Genomic DNA, 16,999 nt, shown 5'->3' on the forward strand with positions numbered 1-16,999 from the left:
GTTCACTTGCAACAAACGTTTGAATTGCTCGCGGTTTTAGATAGCCGCTCCTAGCTACCCCGCTCCTAGCTACCCCTCCGCTACTTCCGAATCCATCGGTAAGCGCTGGACCAAATGTCATAAGTCAAAACCTGCTGGATTCCGCTACCGCTACATTATCTGTCAATGTCAAATAATTTGTCATTTTAAAAATTAAATATTTTGTTTACGTTTGTGAGTAGATTGCCAATTTAGCTTGACTTTTAAATATTATTTGGATTCGATTATGGTGACTGAACGTGTGAAGGTCGTTCTGTATGTCGAGAATCGTTGTTTAGGTTTTTAAAGTGAATATTTGGATTGTAAATTTACTAAATTTTGGACATATAAACATAAAAGTGTAGTGTATTGGAAACTGCTGTTGACTCTTGCCTGCGAGTAAGCGTAAATGTAATATTTAATATCTGACTATAATTGTTGCATTGAACTGTTTATTTTGTTTATCTTTGAACTTTTTTGTGCTCATTAGTGAAATACTAATATATTTCAAATCGCCTTTCGCTTTACGCCAATTTTAAAGGCAACCAGTAATACGAAATGGTGTGTTGTTGTTATCTAGATACTGGCCAATAATTACAACCACTATGGATAATCCTAAACCTGTTGCTTTTGACTACAAGGGCAACCAAATTGAACAAACTACTTCAAATGTAACTAAATCAATAATGTTAACGAATGACGGAGAAAACAATACACCTACAACTTCATACGTTGCTGCAGCCAAAACAAGACCTAAACCTATTTTTCCAAAAAAAGAACAAGCAATTATCATACATTCTCATCCCAATCTTGTGTTATTGGACTACGTTAAAGCAGTTGGAAACATCGTTAATCCCAAAAATGTTTGTTTTGCATCGAAAATATCAAACAACCGAGTGTGTATCTACTTATCAAGAACCGAACTTGTAGACCAGCTTATATTAGAGCATTCCACTGTAACTATAAATTCCGTTGAGCTGAGTATAAGAAGACTAATTTCCCCAGCTAAGAGAATATTAATATCAAATGTCTGTCCATCCATACCTAACGAGGTCATAGAACAGGCACTCAAAGATTTCGGACTTCAAATGGTGTCGCCTATATCATTATTAAAGGCAGGTATCCCAGGAGATGAGTACTCGCATATTATGAGTTTCAGACGTCAAGTCTACGTTATTCCAGCTACTGAGAACTACGAGCTTCAAACGTCACTTTTAATACAGCATGAGAATATTGCATATAGAATATTTTTGTCTACAGATCGTATGGAATGTTTCCTTTGTAAACAGCCTGGACACACAGCAAACAAATGTCCTAACATAAATACACAAACAACCTCATTGCCGCAATCAAATAATTTATCATCAACATTGTCAACAACTACAATAGTTGATACAAATTCTGAGAATATTCAAGCAACTACATTATTACCAGCACCAGGTGTCAAACGACTGCATTCATCAACTAATGACACAAATTCTCTTGAAGACCAGACATCCGACGTTGATGTAATGCCCCCTCCTGAGCACTCCTCCAGCACTGATAAACCAAAATTAGTTAAGAAGAAACCTAGGATGCAGTCCACAAACGAAGCTATTCTATCAGACAACACAAAGACAATTATACAAAATCTCTGTAACACAAATCCGAATGACTATTCGTTAACAGCTGATCAGATTATTGCATTCCTCGAGAACTCATTTGGCAACGGCAACCCAGTAATCGAAGCTCTGCAAATTACTACAGATATACAGGTCCTGCTGGACGATATGTATAAGATATATCCTTCGTTAACAGAAAGATCTGTTAAGGGTAGAGTTACTAGAACAACGAAAAAATTAAAGAAATATTTAACCACAGATAATAGCAACGCTGAAGTATCACAATCATCAACTGACGACGATTATCTCTCAGATACATCACAAAAGTCCCAAAAATCTACCTTTTAATTACTTAGTTACTTTTCAAATTAATTCAATGGAATTGTGACGGATTCTATCCGAGATACGAAAGAATCCAACAATTGATCGCAGAAACAGAAGCAGATTTTATATGTTTACAGGAGACAAACTTTAAAGATACCAAAATTGGACAACTTAAAAATTACGAAGGTTACCATTGTCTACGAAAGGACTTCCTGAGAGCCAGTGGCGGCACCTCAATTTTTGTTTCCAGAGATCTGTTTTCTACACATCACATACTCACTACTGACATTGAAGCAGTCGCAGTCTCCATCTGGTGCCCCAGCAAAATTACAGTATGCAGCATTTACATACCACCTAATTACAAACTTTCAGAAGAGGAACTGTATGATTTAATCCATCAACTCCCCACTCCTTATCTTCTTGTGGGTGATTTCAATGCACATAATATTATGTGGGGCTCTGATAAAACATTTGGAAGGGGAAAAGTCATTGAAAATGTATTAAATTGTTCTAGCACTTGCCTATTAAATACCGGATCAAGCACATACTGCAATATATCTTCTGGCACATTTTCAGCAATTGATTTAAGCTTTTCTGACCCAAAGTCATCATCTCTATTAAACTGGCATGTCCTCGACAGTCTCTTTGATAGCAATCACTTTCCAATTCTGGTTTCAAATAGCGAGAATAAATCTAGCAATTATAATGTACCCAAATGGCGAATCGCCAATGCAGATTGGATTGGCTTCTGCTCGTATCTCGAAAAAAAACTTCCACTTTTGTCTCTTTCTGATGACGTAGACGTATCTCTGAACCTTTTTATCCACTGCATTATCTCTGCAGCTGATTTACATATTGGCAAAACTTCTACAACCTATAGACGAAAGAAAGTACCATGGTGGAATAAGGACTGTGAATATGCAGTTCGTCAATGCAAAAAAGCATTAAACAGATATCGAAGAACTCGAAATAACGAAGATTTTGTGCAATTTAAAAAACTAAAGGCCAGAGCAAAATACGTGCTAAAAGAAAACAAGAAAATTTCATGGAGAGAATATACTTCATCACTAAAAACCAACACTCCTTCTGCCGAAGTATGGACAAAAATACGACAAATGCAGGGCCGTAAGACAAGTTTTGGTATTCAAAGTATAAGCTATGAAAACATCGTTATCAATGACACACAACGCATTGCCAATTTACTAGCTGATACGTTTGAACAAAAATCCAAAAGACAATACTCAACTAACATATCATCAGACACATTAACCGAAAAGGCCTCCACAATAAAAACTGTACAAGAAATCGATCCTATTAACACACCATTTACCTTAGAGGAACTAATGACGGCACTCGATTTGTGTAAAAACACAGCCTCTGGTCCAGATGACATTCCTTTCATATTCTTAAAGAAATTATCGACTCCTTGCATCATTGTTCTATTAAAATTTTACAACGGTATTTGGAACAGTTATAATTTTCCTAAGCTGTGGCGAGAATCATATATTATACCAATTAAAAAAGTTCATAACCAAACACAAAGCTTATCTAATTCATATAGGCCAATATCACTGACGTGCACCGTGTGCAAATTAATGGAGAAAATGGTAAACAAAAGATTGGTCTGGTTTTTGGAAAAAAATAGAGTTATTTCACCGGCACAATCCGGTTTTAGATCTCATCGCTCTACATCAGATAATTTGGTAATTTTACAGTCACATATTTCCGACTCTATGGCCTGTAAACAAGATTTATTAGCAGCCTTTTTTTATGTAGAAGGAGCCTTTGACACTGTTCAAAAATCTATAATACTCCAAAATCTTCAACAATGTGGACTTGGTGGAAACATATTCTACTTTGTGCAGAATTTTTTAGATGATAGAACTTTTAAAGTTATTTTAAACGGAAAGCGGTCATCTACTCGTATCCAACATAATGGAGTACCACAAGGTTCTGTTATAAGCACAACTCTGTTTAGTTTGGCATTTAATGATGTAGGCAAAAGTATTCATCTTCCAGTTAAACACGCATTATACGCTGATGACCTTGTACTCTTTTGCAGAGGAAAGAATACCGAAACAACCTGTCGACTAATGCAAACAGCCATTGATAATATAGAAAGGTGGTCGAGGCATATTGGGCTTTCCTTCTCTTCTCAAAAAACTAAAATCATGAGATTTAGCAGAAAAACGACAAAAGATAATCCAATTTTGACATACAACGGAGTATTACTAGATGTTATTGATCATCATAAAGTCTTAGGACTGACCTTCGACTCCAGACTTACTTGGAATACACACATACAGGAAACAAAAGGCAATTGCTTAAAAAATATTAATATTCTAAAAAGTTTAGCACATTTTCATTGGGGAGCCGACGAAGAGGTATTGCTTACAGTTTACAGATCCATTATTCGCTCAAAAATGGACTATGGTAGTCTTGTCTATATGTCTGCCTCCAAGTCACATCTGAAAGCTCTTGACTCCGTACACAATACGGGTCTTAGAATCTGCTTAGGTGCCTTCAGATCTAGCCCAGCTCAAAGTATGTACTGTGAAGCTAACGAACCACCACTCTGGTTAAGGAGACAACATCTTCTTTTGTCATATGCAGCTAGCTTATCAGCCAATCCACAAAATCCAGTCTATCAACTAATTATACAACCAAATAATCTCATTAATCATTCTCAGACCACTAGAGCTGCACAACCCCTCTCTTGCATACTAAACTCTATTCTCGATGGTTTTGATCTTTCTGCAACTTCACCCTTTCATATCTCTACACATCCTCCGTGGCATAAGCAACTTCCGAATGTCAATACTTCCCTTTGCTCTTTTAATAAACATGATACTCCTAAAGCTATAATTAAACAATTGTTCCTAGACATACTTAATCGAAATCAGTTTCGTAAAGTTCTTTATACAGATGCCTCTAAAAATGATGTAGGGGTGGGTAGTGCTGTTGTTTCCTCTTTCAGCACTACAAAACTAATCAAACTTCCTGCCGTTTGTAGTGTATACACTGCAGAACTATATGGTATCGTCGAGGCTTTTCGTATGTTGGAACCAACTGACCGCAATGTAGCGATTTGCACGGACTCCTTATCGTCAATACAAGTAATCAAAAACATGTTCTCAGATCATCCTCTGGTAAATTTAATACATGACATATATAATAAACTTACGGATCATGGAGTAAGTGTCACTATTGTCTGGGTACCTTCACATGTAGGAGTTGTAGGAAATGAGGCTGCAGATGTAGCCGCAAAAGAAGCTTCTACTTTGGATATACCTATATCAAATATCCAGTTGCATAATGATATTAAGAAAATGTTTAAAAAGCGTATATATGACAAATGGCAAGCTAATTGGAACACAACTCAGAGTCACTTAAACGATATACAGCCAGTTATACCTTCCTTAGAGCTACCACCCATGCCCAGAAGACACAAGGTTATTCTAAGAAGATTAAGACTTGGACACACTCGTCTTACACATGGCTTTCTAATGGCATCTACCGATCCACCTTCATGCGGCCATTGCAGCAGTCTCTTAACAGTCAAACATTTTCTTATAGAATGTCCGCATTTTTCTGCTAAAAGAAAACAATACCAGTTGGGAGATAATATTAAAGCAATGTTAACTGAAACTCAGAAATTTGTAAACCTGTTTAATTATTTAAAAGACATTGAAGTGCTTAGTAAACTCTAAAGTTTAATAATTATGTGTAACGGTAAAATTTGTAAAAAATAAGTAGTGTATATTGTCAAATGTAAAATTGTATAAATATACTTTATATTGTATTATACTGTCATCGTGTCAATGACCTCGTAGTCGAGACACGTTAATTATAATAAAAAAAAAAAATATTATTTAACTTTACGTCACATTCATATAATAGAAATATGGAAAGGAATGAAATAATTAGAGCATTAGTGAAAGAACTTGCGGAAGAGGATAATAATATCCAGATAATTGGAAATGTTGTGGATCAGTTGGCTCAAAATGAAGAATTAGAGCTAAATAATGTTGAGAGAGCTCAAGTGCCTCGTAATCAAAATTTTTATGAGGAAACCATTCCCCAGTATATGGGAGATCTTTTTGTAAAGCATTTTCGCATGAGTAGGGAATGTGCTGAAGTAGGTTTTAGTGAAAATTATTAGTTCTTTGAAAACTACATATAAATATTTTAGGTAATTACTCAGCAACTAGGAAATTTAGGAGTTATACCCATTGGAGCTACAATTCCTTTAGATAAAATAGTGCTATTCACCATCTAGGTTTTAGTTAAACCTGAATCTTTTTTAGCCTGTGGCGACAGGTTCAATATAGCCAAGAGCACAGTCCATAGTATTTTTAAAGAAATTGTGTTAGCAATATTATTATTAATGCCTCAATATATAATGTGGCCAGATAACCACAATGATGCAATAATGGTAATTATAGACTTTGATCCAACTATTCAATGTTCTAAAAAAATGTGTTTTTAGGCATTTCATGAGAAGTCTAGGGGTACTCCAGGGGTGGTTGGTGTTGTAGATGGTTGCCATATACCAATCAAACAACCTCCGTTAAATGCTGTGGGATTATTTTAATAGGAAACATTTTCATTCATTATTTTACAAGGTAAATGTTTAACACATGCACACTCACTTGGATATAGTCATTATCATTTTTTAGGTATCTGCAATAATAAGAAAATGTTCATAGACATTTTTGTTGGAATGCCTGGCAGGATCCATGATGCTAGGGTATTCCATACCAGCCCAATATTTGAACATTTAAATGACAATGTAAATCCACTATTGCAACAGGAACTTCATATTATTGAAGATTCTGCATATCCTCTTATGAGAAATGTATTAACCCCATTTAGGGACAACGGCCATTTAAATGAGGATACCATTAGGTATAACACTGGGTTAAGCAGCATTAGATCTGTTATTGAGAGATCTTTTGGTCTGTCGAAGGGTAAATTTAGGAGATGAAAGTATTTAGATATAGAAAATCCTGAATTTGGCATTGAGATCATTGATGAAGATGGAGAAATTAAAATAGATGATGATAACATTGAACATCAAAATTTTCAAAATGAAGAGAGAAATAGGCACTTAGGTGTCCTTAAAAGAAATAATATTGTTGAACTGTTAAGAAACTTTTAAGAAATCTAAAATACACACAACCAATCTTATATAGACTCACCCAGTATTTCTAACTAATAATAAGAAATGTATAACAACTTTTTTTGCAGATAAGAGATAAAAGTTTTTGTTGGAAATAATGATTCACAATTGATAAAATTTGATCAAGTACACATTGAAAAATTTTATTATTTGTGTCAAGTTGTACATCAGAGTTAAGTTAAGTTTGAGTTCAAAAAAGGTAATATGTCATACGTAGGTTTGTCAGATGTTCAGAGGGGAAGAAATTGTTGCTCTTGTTGAGCAGGGAATATCACAAAGGCAAATTTCAGATACGCTACATGTCACGCAGAGAGAGTTTCTGAAAACTGAAGATGAAACGCAAAGAATGGGCAAACTTACCTCAAGAACAAGTTGATGCTTTGATTACAAGCATTCCCCATCAGATTGAAGCTTGTATTAGAGCTAGAGGTGGCAACACTGACTATTAAAATGAACAAGACTGTATCTTTCTTTAGTCAGCCATTGCAATGTTATTTGTAACATTTTTTGATTGTTTTTTTTACAGCAATTTAGCTGGTTTAGTATAAAATGTAGTTCATTTTCCATTAAAAAAATTTAGTAATACTTTACAAAATCGGAAATACTGGGTGATTCCATATAAGTTGGGTTGTGTGTATATTATTAAACTATATCCCATACATTTCTTGACAACTTTTCTCCATCTTCTTTAGAGGTGATGATTTCATTTACTATTTTTGCCCAGTTCTATGTACAGTTGACTTGTTTGCATCTGTAGATAATTTGGTTGCATAAATAAAAGTTGGTTTATATGTGCAGCTTGTTGGAACTCAATAAAAAGTACTTTACCAAGACCACCTTGAAAATCTCAGAATGGTTGTATATGTAGCACTGCCAATGACATTCTTGCATTTTCCATGTCTTAAATACTCTCTTAATCAACTTGGAATGTCCACGTTATAATTAGTCTTTTATTGTTTGGTTTAGTATATATTTTCATGTATAAATAGTAGATGTAAAATTAATGAAGTTAATATAATTAAGATATTGTGTGTGTGTGTGTGTGTGTGTGTGTGTGTGTGTGTGTGTGTGTGTGTGTGAGTGTGTGCGTGTGGGTGTGTGTGTGTGCGTGTGTGTGTGTGTGTGTGCGTGTGCGTGTGCGTGTGCGTGTGCGTGTGCGTGTGTGCGTGTGCGTGTGTGCGTGTGCGTGTGCGTGTGCGTGTGAGTGCGTGTGCGTGTGCGTATATACGCACAAAAAGTGTGGTATATATATGCAGTATTTGTTTTCTCTAATATTTACCTAAAGGTTGCAATATTTAATGAGTTGTCAAAATTTAGATAGCCTCATAACCCTTTTAGTTTCCTATTATTCACTATCATTATGTGCCATGCAACAGCACAGCAATTTCAAGAATATCTTATTCATTGTATGAAGGAGTTGGGTATTGAGATATATCTCTCTTTTTATGTATGGTGCAAGTATTTCAATCGCTGGGGAGGGACTGCTCTATTCATATTTTTTCCTAGGCTGCTGTGATGCCACTGCCAGTGATATTCGGACTACCTTCTTTATATAGATCTGCTGGAAAATTAGTTACTCTTGGCCCAATTACTACCTTATAAATATTTTTACTTGGTAATTGAAAAATATGACAGACCCCTATTTTATATTTGATGCCATTCAATCTAGTGTTATAAAACATTATAAAAGAGAGTGGTAGTTTTAGGTATTTAGAATCAGTATTACATAGTTATGAGGATGTAGATGTAAGTAATAGAATTAAAACAGTATGGATGAAATGGAGGGAGGCAAGACGAGTTCTGTGTGATGGGAAAATACTAATAAAGCTAATAGGTAAACTCAACAGGACCTATTTATTATTAAATATATTGTCAAATGTAAAGTGCGGAAGTCCCAGAGTCATTTAAAACTAACCGTGGACTGCTTTGGGAGATGCGCTATCATGCATGGTATTCAACCTACTGTTAAACGCTGCAGAAAATCTTGGAAGGAGGCGACTGAAGTGTTGTGAAGAAAGAATAAGAAGGTACCAGTAAAACTAAAGGGCAGGCTCTATAATACTGTCGTGAGACCAGCGATTATATATGGTACTGAATGTTGTACAGTAAATAGGAATAAACAGAAATTACATTGCTGAAATGAGCATGCTTCATTGGGTGAGTGGAGTAACTAAAAAAGATGAGGTGAGGAATGAGTATTTAAGAGTAAGTTTGGGTGTGGCTCCTATTAACAAAATGAGGGAACATCTATTAATGTGGCGAAAAGGCAAATAGAATGATGATACTTGTAAATATTTTGATTCATTAATATGTATGTTATATTTACAAACTTTTCTTATTTGGCTTATAAACACACTTTCCTCTGTAAAATAATTAATTTTAATAAAACAAAAGCTACTAAAAATATATCATTTTATTTACAACATTTTACAAGTTTTATTTACAGTGCTATAAATGTAGTTAATACAATAAACTGATTTGGAAGAAGAATATATGAATAGTACGATTACAAAAACAATAACATATACAGTCACAAAATAAGATAACAAATCAATTTAGAAAAAGTCACCAAGGTATAATGGTATTAAGTTATCTAATGCATGCAGGTAATGTAACACTAAACACAATACAAAAGCTGAAGTCGAAAGTATTACAAAGTTGGATCAGAATTATCACTTTTAAACGGGAAAACTGATAGATTAAACATTTGGAGCTTCTTTGAAGAGTTAGCTAATAGAAGAGTTCTGGGAGTAAAGCTGTTATAAGAGTAATTGAATCTATGAAAAGAACATAAAAAGTCTGCACAGACCTAGTTGCAATATTGGAGAATAATAAACAAATATCATGGAGAGAAGTTTGAAGCAGGTGCACAGACTGTTGATAATTTTAAATAGAACTATTGTGTCTTTGATTTCTACATACCTCAAGAGAAGTTTAGTATGCATTCTAATGCAACATATTCAAAGTATACATGCACGCATACAATGGCATGATAGAAAATTGGACAGTCTTAAGTTTCAGTTTAGATGCAATGTAATAGGGGGACAAAACTGTAGACCAGTAAATGAAAAGGGATCTAACCATGGAGAAGGAGATCAAATAGCAGAGATGTAAGAAAAATCTTTGATGGTTCTCTTGACAAATCCAAGTAGCTTCATAGATTTCTGTATTGTTGTGGAAATGTGTGATTTATATACAAGGTTAGAGTCAAGGTTCACACCTAGATCCTTGGTTTCAAAAGTAGAATATAGGGTTAAATTGTGTTTACTATATTCGAATATTATTGGGGGATGAGGAAGGTGCAAATGAAAACTATGACATTTTGACGCATCGAAACACCATTTTGTGTGCTCCACTTCTGGAGTCAATCAATATCCTTCTGCAGACTTCGGCCTGGCATTTGTTTATTTTAAAGCATTTTAAATCGTCAGTAAATATATAGTAAAGTTTCACATACTTGGAAAAAACATATTATATAGTTGACACATTAAAATAATTACATATACAGGCATAATAAAAACAGAACTAAGAAAACAGAAAGAGGGAGGAATAACACCAGGGCCCTGATTCTAATTGAGATTTCGACTCAAAACATGTCGACATTAATATGGCGACGTCGAAATGCGACTTTGCGAACCTTGTGGATTTCAGCTGAACTAACCAAACGACGTCACTAATTTTCGATGTATCGAAATTAATTTCAACTTCAAGAAAGTGGTTGAAATTTCATTTCGAGTCGAAATTAATCTGATATGACTGGCCGCTGGACTGGGAGAAGTGAACTTAGGTTCAGTTTAGGTAGGCGGTGTTGTGTTTTGATCCTTGCAAGGAAAACTGAGACAAAAAGTATTAATATGGCTGTGTTTTACGGACATTTGCTAGTTTTAGCAGGAATTAGAGAGGATAGATATCCGACGCTCACAACGGAGGATAAGAAGAATGTTACGGGATACTCAAAATTCTTTTTCACTAAGTGATGCTCAATTTAGGCAGCAATTCCGGCATAATAAACAAGCTGCAAATTATTTAATAAGGGTATTAGAACCATATTTGGAAGAAGGTGTTTATGCCTCTAGAATACCCAAAATGTTTAGGGTTAGTATTACTAAGCTGCAGCAAATTTAAAAATATATTAGAATATAACTTGATATAACCACTAAGTCAAATCTTAGTGGTTATAACTTAAGGATCTCCGACATCGCCTTTTTTTCTCTTGCCATCTTTTCTTTCAATTCAAAATATAATTGAGAATGGCCACTACTTATGATTTAACAACTCAAACAAGAAAAAACAGACGTTCTGACGTTCACGTAACGTAAACAAAACAAACATTCAACCAACAAGCGTAGTGCAGCGTGCAGCCAATAAACAACAGGGCCAACCCAAATTTTCAGCAGTGTCAAAATGATAAAGTAAATATCCCCAGTTTTAACTACAATCGAAATGAATGAGAATCGCTAGCGATTGCGACTGTCATGGCGTAGTCGCTTTTAAATTTCGACATCGAAATGAAATAGAATCAGCCCAGCTTTCAGAACAAACAATTACTTAAGCAAATATAATAAGCACCAGAGCCAACATAAAAAACATTTATACAGTGGGGTATAACAAACTTCCCTAGTAACACACGACGTCCTATGGACGTCCAATATACGTCCAGTTTTGGTCCGGACGTCCCTGGACGTAAAATGGACGTACGAAGTGGGACGTACTTTGGGTGGACTAAATATGGACGTTCTCTGGACGTCCGTACTCGGACGTTCCCTGGACGTCCGAACTCGGACGTTTTCTGGACGTCCGACATTTACCAATTATGGGATTAAATGACAAATATTTCAATGGAATAATAAATTATTTACGTTAATAAAATAATTAAAAGCGAAAAGGTTAAATCATGATTAATTAAAAATTGTATAGTTTAATATATCCAAAACATGTTTTTGTTTTTAGGTAAATTGTAAAAATCTTTTATTTCTAGATAATTCGTTACAATTGTTTTATTATTCTAGTTATCACGATGATATATGTTTGCTAATTATAATGAGTAAAAATATGAATTTTATCAACAAAATGAATCTTGAAATCATCTTTGAAAAGATGAACAAGTGGTTGTAGATACTCTGGCTGGGCAAAGTAATGAATGGTGATTATATTTTATATTAATTGTCATTGTCATGTCATACCTATTTAAGTATTTAAACAAATGGCACAGTTTAATTATAATATTATTAATGCTTAAAATGGTACTAGTGTAATAAGCCGGAACCATGTCTACGGAGATGAAATTTATATCAATGAATTCTGCTTCACTTACTATTGATTGTGCAATGATTTTTATTCGATGCAAAACGTTCTTTTTTTATGTAATTTCCATTTAAAATATATCCGATTTTTAAAAGCCACCGCCATTATTTACCATGAAACAACAAAAATGACAGGAATTACAACTGTTTCTTATGGTAAAGAAGGGTAATTTTAACCAGTGTTGCCATAGTTATTCAAAATTATGTTTTCTAATGAAAAATAAAAATTTACCTAAAACGTAGTTTTTAAATTATTACCTACTTTTAACTGAAAATTATAGCTTTTTTTACAAGGGTCAGGTTAGATTTGGTTACGTTACTTTACGTTTATTATCACGTTTTCTTATGAAAAATAAAAATTTTGATTTTTAATTATACAAAATTTTATTCTTATTACTGCTTTTTTACCAGCGTTAGGTTAGATTTGGTTACGTTGGTTTAGTTTTAATTTCATGTTTTCTTATGAAATATAAAAATGTTGATATTTATTTATATTACAACATTTTATTTATTTATATTACTGCTTTTTTTACCAGTGTTAGGTTAGATTTGGTTACGTTGGTTTAGTTTTAATTTCATGTTTTCTTATGAAATATAAAAATATTTATTTTTAATTAAATTATAACATTTTATTCTTATTACTGCTTTTTTTTACCAGTGTTAGGTTAGATTCGGTTTATTGGTTTAAATTTTTAATAATAAAATAAGACGATGGTTAATGGGTACTCGTTTTGCACGTGGTTATTAAGATTGCGTCTACCTTTAATTAAGGTAATTTTCATGAAATTTTTAGATCTTTTAAAGGTTAAAACTGGCAACAATGTCAAAAGTACATAAAATTTAACTTCTTGCACATGGCCGGCCGCCATATTGTTTTGATATATTAAAAATCTTGATTATTTTAAACAATTTTACCTATTTTTTCATAATTTAACAGTAAAAAACAGTGATATTTATATGTCTTAGTTACGTTTTTTTTATTAAGACATGTATATATACTTTTCTTTGCTTTTTATGTAATTTTTTTTTATTCATAGTACTTTTTTTGTTATTTTTTTTGTATTGTAGATTATTTGGGCACTTTTACTAGTTTAAAGCAAAGAAAACATTAAAATTTGAGGTTTTTTTCACTTTTTCGGCTAAGTCCTCAAAAAATTTGGCATTTTTGAGGCGTTCCGGCTTACTAAATAATTACCCTTAAAATAATTCTATTTAAGCAGTATAAAGTGCAAATGGTGTGAATTAGCAACCTTTTTTGATGCTTGTTTTGGTTATAGCATTGGTATATCGTTAAAGGTTTGGTACCATTTGTTAGGTTACTTCCGAGTTTGGTTTTTATTTTATTACAAAAAGGTAAGTGTAATTTTTTCTAAAATTAGTTATGTATAAAAGAAAACGATTTGTTTCTAAGCGTCATCAACAGAGAATGGGTACGAAAAACGTAGACAATATTGTTGAAATTATTAATAGCCCCGATATTCCATCTCCTTCAAACCTTTCTTCGGAATCCTTAACTGATCATTTTGATGAGAGTTTCAGTTCAAATAGTTCAGGTTACAATACTTCCGATTTAAACTTTTTATTAACATGTTAAGTAGGTACCTAAAATAATCCAAATTACCACGTGTACGACCATTCTGGTGATCATTTACAAAGCTCTTCTTTCAATGAAACTGAAAAAGGGTCTAAATATGGTTGTAACGAGAATTTTGGAGAATCTTATCGAGATGTTTTTAATTTTTCCAATAAGTTATGCAACTGGATTTTGTCCTTTAATACTAGGTGATTTATTAGAAATTCATAAAGAAATTCCTGATCTTTCCCATTTGCCTTCAGATGCTAGAACCCTTCTTGCTTCACCCAAAGAACAAATACTCTGATCCACATGATTCAAATTTCAAAGGTATTTTTATCTTGCCAAAAAAACAATGTTATATTTGTGTAAATTTTGATAAAATCCCAGTAAAAAAGAGTTTTAGTAGTAATTTTTATCCTAGTTTGTGCAATTTGTCTATATATCCCAAAATTGTAGGTTTAATAGGCATTTACCATGGTTATGAGAAGCCAAAATTTGCAAATGAATGTTTGATTGATTTTTTAACAGAGGCTGTTTTTTTATTAGATAGTTTAAGCTAAAATAATTAAGCATGGATGATCAAGTTTGTGGGGTAGTTAGATTACTATTATATGTTGATTTATATTTTAGGATAATGAGCTTTCCAAAATTGATGAGACAAATTTGTTAGGAGAAGCCATAAGAAGCTGATCAATAAAATTCAACGAGAATAATATAGTTGGCAAGGGAAAAATCAATATAAAGCTTTTGAAGACACACATATAGCTCTGATTTTAAAAGGTTTGTAACTTGTAAACATAAATCAATTTAAGGTACATTTAAGAATTTACACTATCGCTTAAGTGGCCACATATAGCCGATGAAGCATATTGTTAACTGTGTCTTATATGTAATTTAGATGGCAAAATTTACCAACTCACAAATGTTCAGGTCTGGCTATGAGATTGCTTTACGAACTACAGCTAGCTTTATGAGATGAAGGTTTGTTGTTGGCCTTATATTTTATTTATACACTGTTATTTTTGTTTTTAAGTATCAAAGTGTAATTACTGCTCATTTGGTCATTAGAAATAAATACCAATGGTTGGGTTGGTATTCTTCTAGTTCAGGTGAGATTCATTAAATCCACAGCACTTGAAATTCATGTGTTTAATTTTACGCCTTTGAATGATGATTTATTCACAATAAGCAAAGTATAATGAACTACATCTGAAATTAGTTTGTTCAATTTATGAATGTACATTAATTTTGTTTTCAGATGCTGCTTGGAAAAACTCCAAAACCAGCGTTGCAAGGCAATTGAAACTTGATAATGAAATATTTGAGGAGATCTGAAGAGAGGGCAGATAAAATTTAATTTGCATGTTGTATTAGCAAATATGATAATTTTGTAATGGTTAAATTGTGTGGTTGGTGAACAAAAAGGGACAGTCAGTTTTTGAGACATTTTTATTTATTAAAAATAGGTACCTAAAAATTTATCTACTGCTGAAATAAAATAGACAAAGTTCCATATTAAGAATTGATCTTTTTCATACTTATGATTTCAACTTTAAAACTCAACAATTGACTTGTCTGATTTTAATTGCCTACCACACAATTGTAAGGGAAATCAGAATGGGAAAGGATAAGGGAAGTTGAATGGTTCTGTTTTTAGTGAGCCACAGTTTCAACGATTTTGCCAATTTCTTTAGCAGTACTCGCAATCCTTCTTTCTCCTGTGTAGACAAGTGTAGTCAAAGATCCCATATCAGTCACAGCCATATTCACTCTTTAACTATTAAAATTTGTGACATTCTAGCATGCTTACAGTGTCTTAATACCAATAAAGGTCTTGGTCTAGACAGAATATCTTAACTTCTATTTAACTATATTTAAGGAGTTGTGCATTCTTTTTATGTAGGCCTCTATGGCTTATTTTTAATATATCTCTGACTGAGGGTCACTTTTCATCACAATTTAATTATTGATTTTATCCTTAACTCATTGATTCTTAATTATCGTTCCATTATAATTCTTTCTACTTTTCCTAAAATTTTTGAGGCTTTACTAATTGATTTTTTGACAGTAAATTGAAGAATCACCTTCATACTGGTCAGCATGGTTTACTGTCTAGTCGTTCAACTTCTACTAATTTACACTGATTATGTTATAATTGCATTAAAAAACATTTTTTATGTTGATTAGATTTATACTACTTGTCTACAAGCATTTACTGTTTTTCTTAAATTATGTAGACCATATTCTTATTCTGGTATAATCAATTTCTTGAATCTGGATTCTCTTACCAGAAGAGTTACCTTTCAATCTTTATTTTTAAGGTTTTTTATAAAATAATCAATCTCCTGAATTGCTTCACCTAGTTTTCATATTCCTCCTAATTCACTGTGTTAGAATTCACATTTTCATGTTCCTTACCGCAGAACTAATTACGGTTCAAGTATAGGTATGGTCTGAATCTTCTGTATCAATAGCTTTAGGTACTATTTGAAGCACTACAGTGCAAAATGATACTTTTTATAAATGTGTACTTATTTATTTTATTCATGTATATTTTATTTTTATCTGTAATTTTGTGTATATTTCTATAATGTTGCATTTTTGTATAATTTTGACAGTGAATTTGTTCCATTTCATTTGTTATTAATAAATAAATATAAATATATGTAATAATAAATGTAAGGTCCTTTAAACATGTGTATGTTTTATTACTCAAAATGATTTTATACTCCTATTATATTGCATTTTTGTATAATTTTGACAGTGGATTTGTCCCGTTTGTTAATAATAAATAAATATAAATAAATGTAATAATAAATGTAAGTTCCATTAAACATTTACGTGTTATTTCCCAAAATACATTCCTACTATGCACAGGATGACGCCACTTTTAGTACTTTATACAATGGCGCTGACGTCTAATTTACATCCTCAGCGCTAAAATAGACGTCCAAAAACATCACAAAAGTCCATCCAGTAAGTCCTACGGACGTAT

At 32.9% G+C, this 16,999-nt stretch overlaps 1 protein-coding gene and 1 long non-coding RNA gene across 2 annotated transcripts; both read left to right on the top strand.

Moving 5' to 3' along the window:
• The first annotated feature begins 2,392 nt into the window (after positions 1-2,392).
• Positions 2,393-5,653, top strand: LOC140442284 (uncharacterized). The gene is made up of 2 exons (XM_072533358.1): positions 2,393-3,401; positions 3,837-5,653. The coding sequence occupies exons 1-2, from the start codon at positions 2,393-2,395 to the stop codon at positions 5,651-5,653; spliced, it is 2,826 nt and encodes a 941-aa protein (XP_072389459.1).
• Positions 5,654-13,606: 7,953 nt separating this feature from the next.
• On the top strand, positions 13,607-16,717 carry LOC140440661 (uncharacterized). Its single transcript, XR_011950902.1, has 3 exons — positions 13,607-13,781; positions 14,635-14,784; positions 15,263-16,717. It is a non-coding gene; the product is annotated as an uncharacterized lncRNA (long non-coding RNA).
• Positions 16,718-16,999: the final 282 nt, after the last annotated feature.

The sequence above is a fragment of the Diabrotica undecimpunctata genome, chromosome 5 (assembly GCF_040954645.1).
Source record: "Diabrotica undecimpunctata isolate CICGRU chromosome 5, icDiaUnde3, whole genome shotgun sequence".
Classification (NCBI taxonomy): Eukaryota; Metazoa; Arthropoda; class Insecta; order Coleoptera; family Chrysomelidae; genus Diabrotica; species Diabrotica undecimpunctata.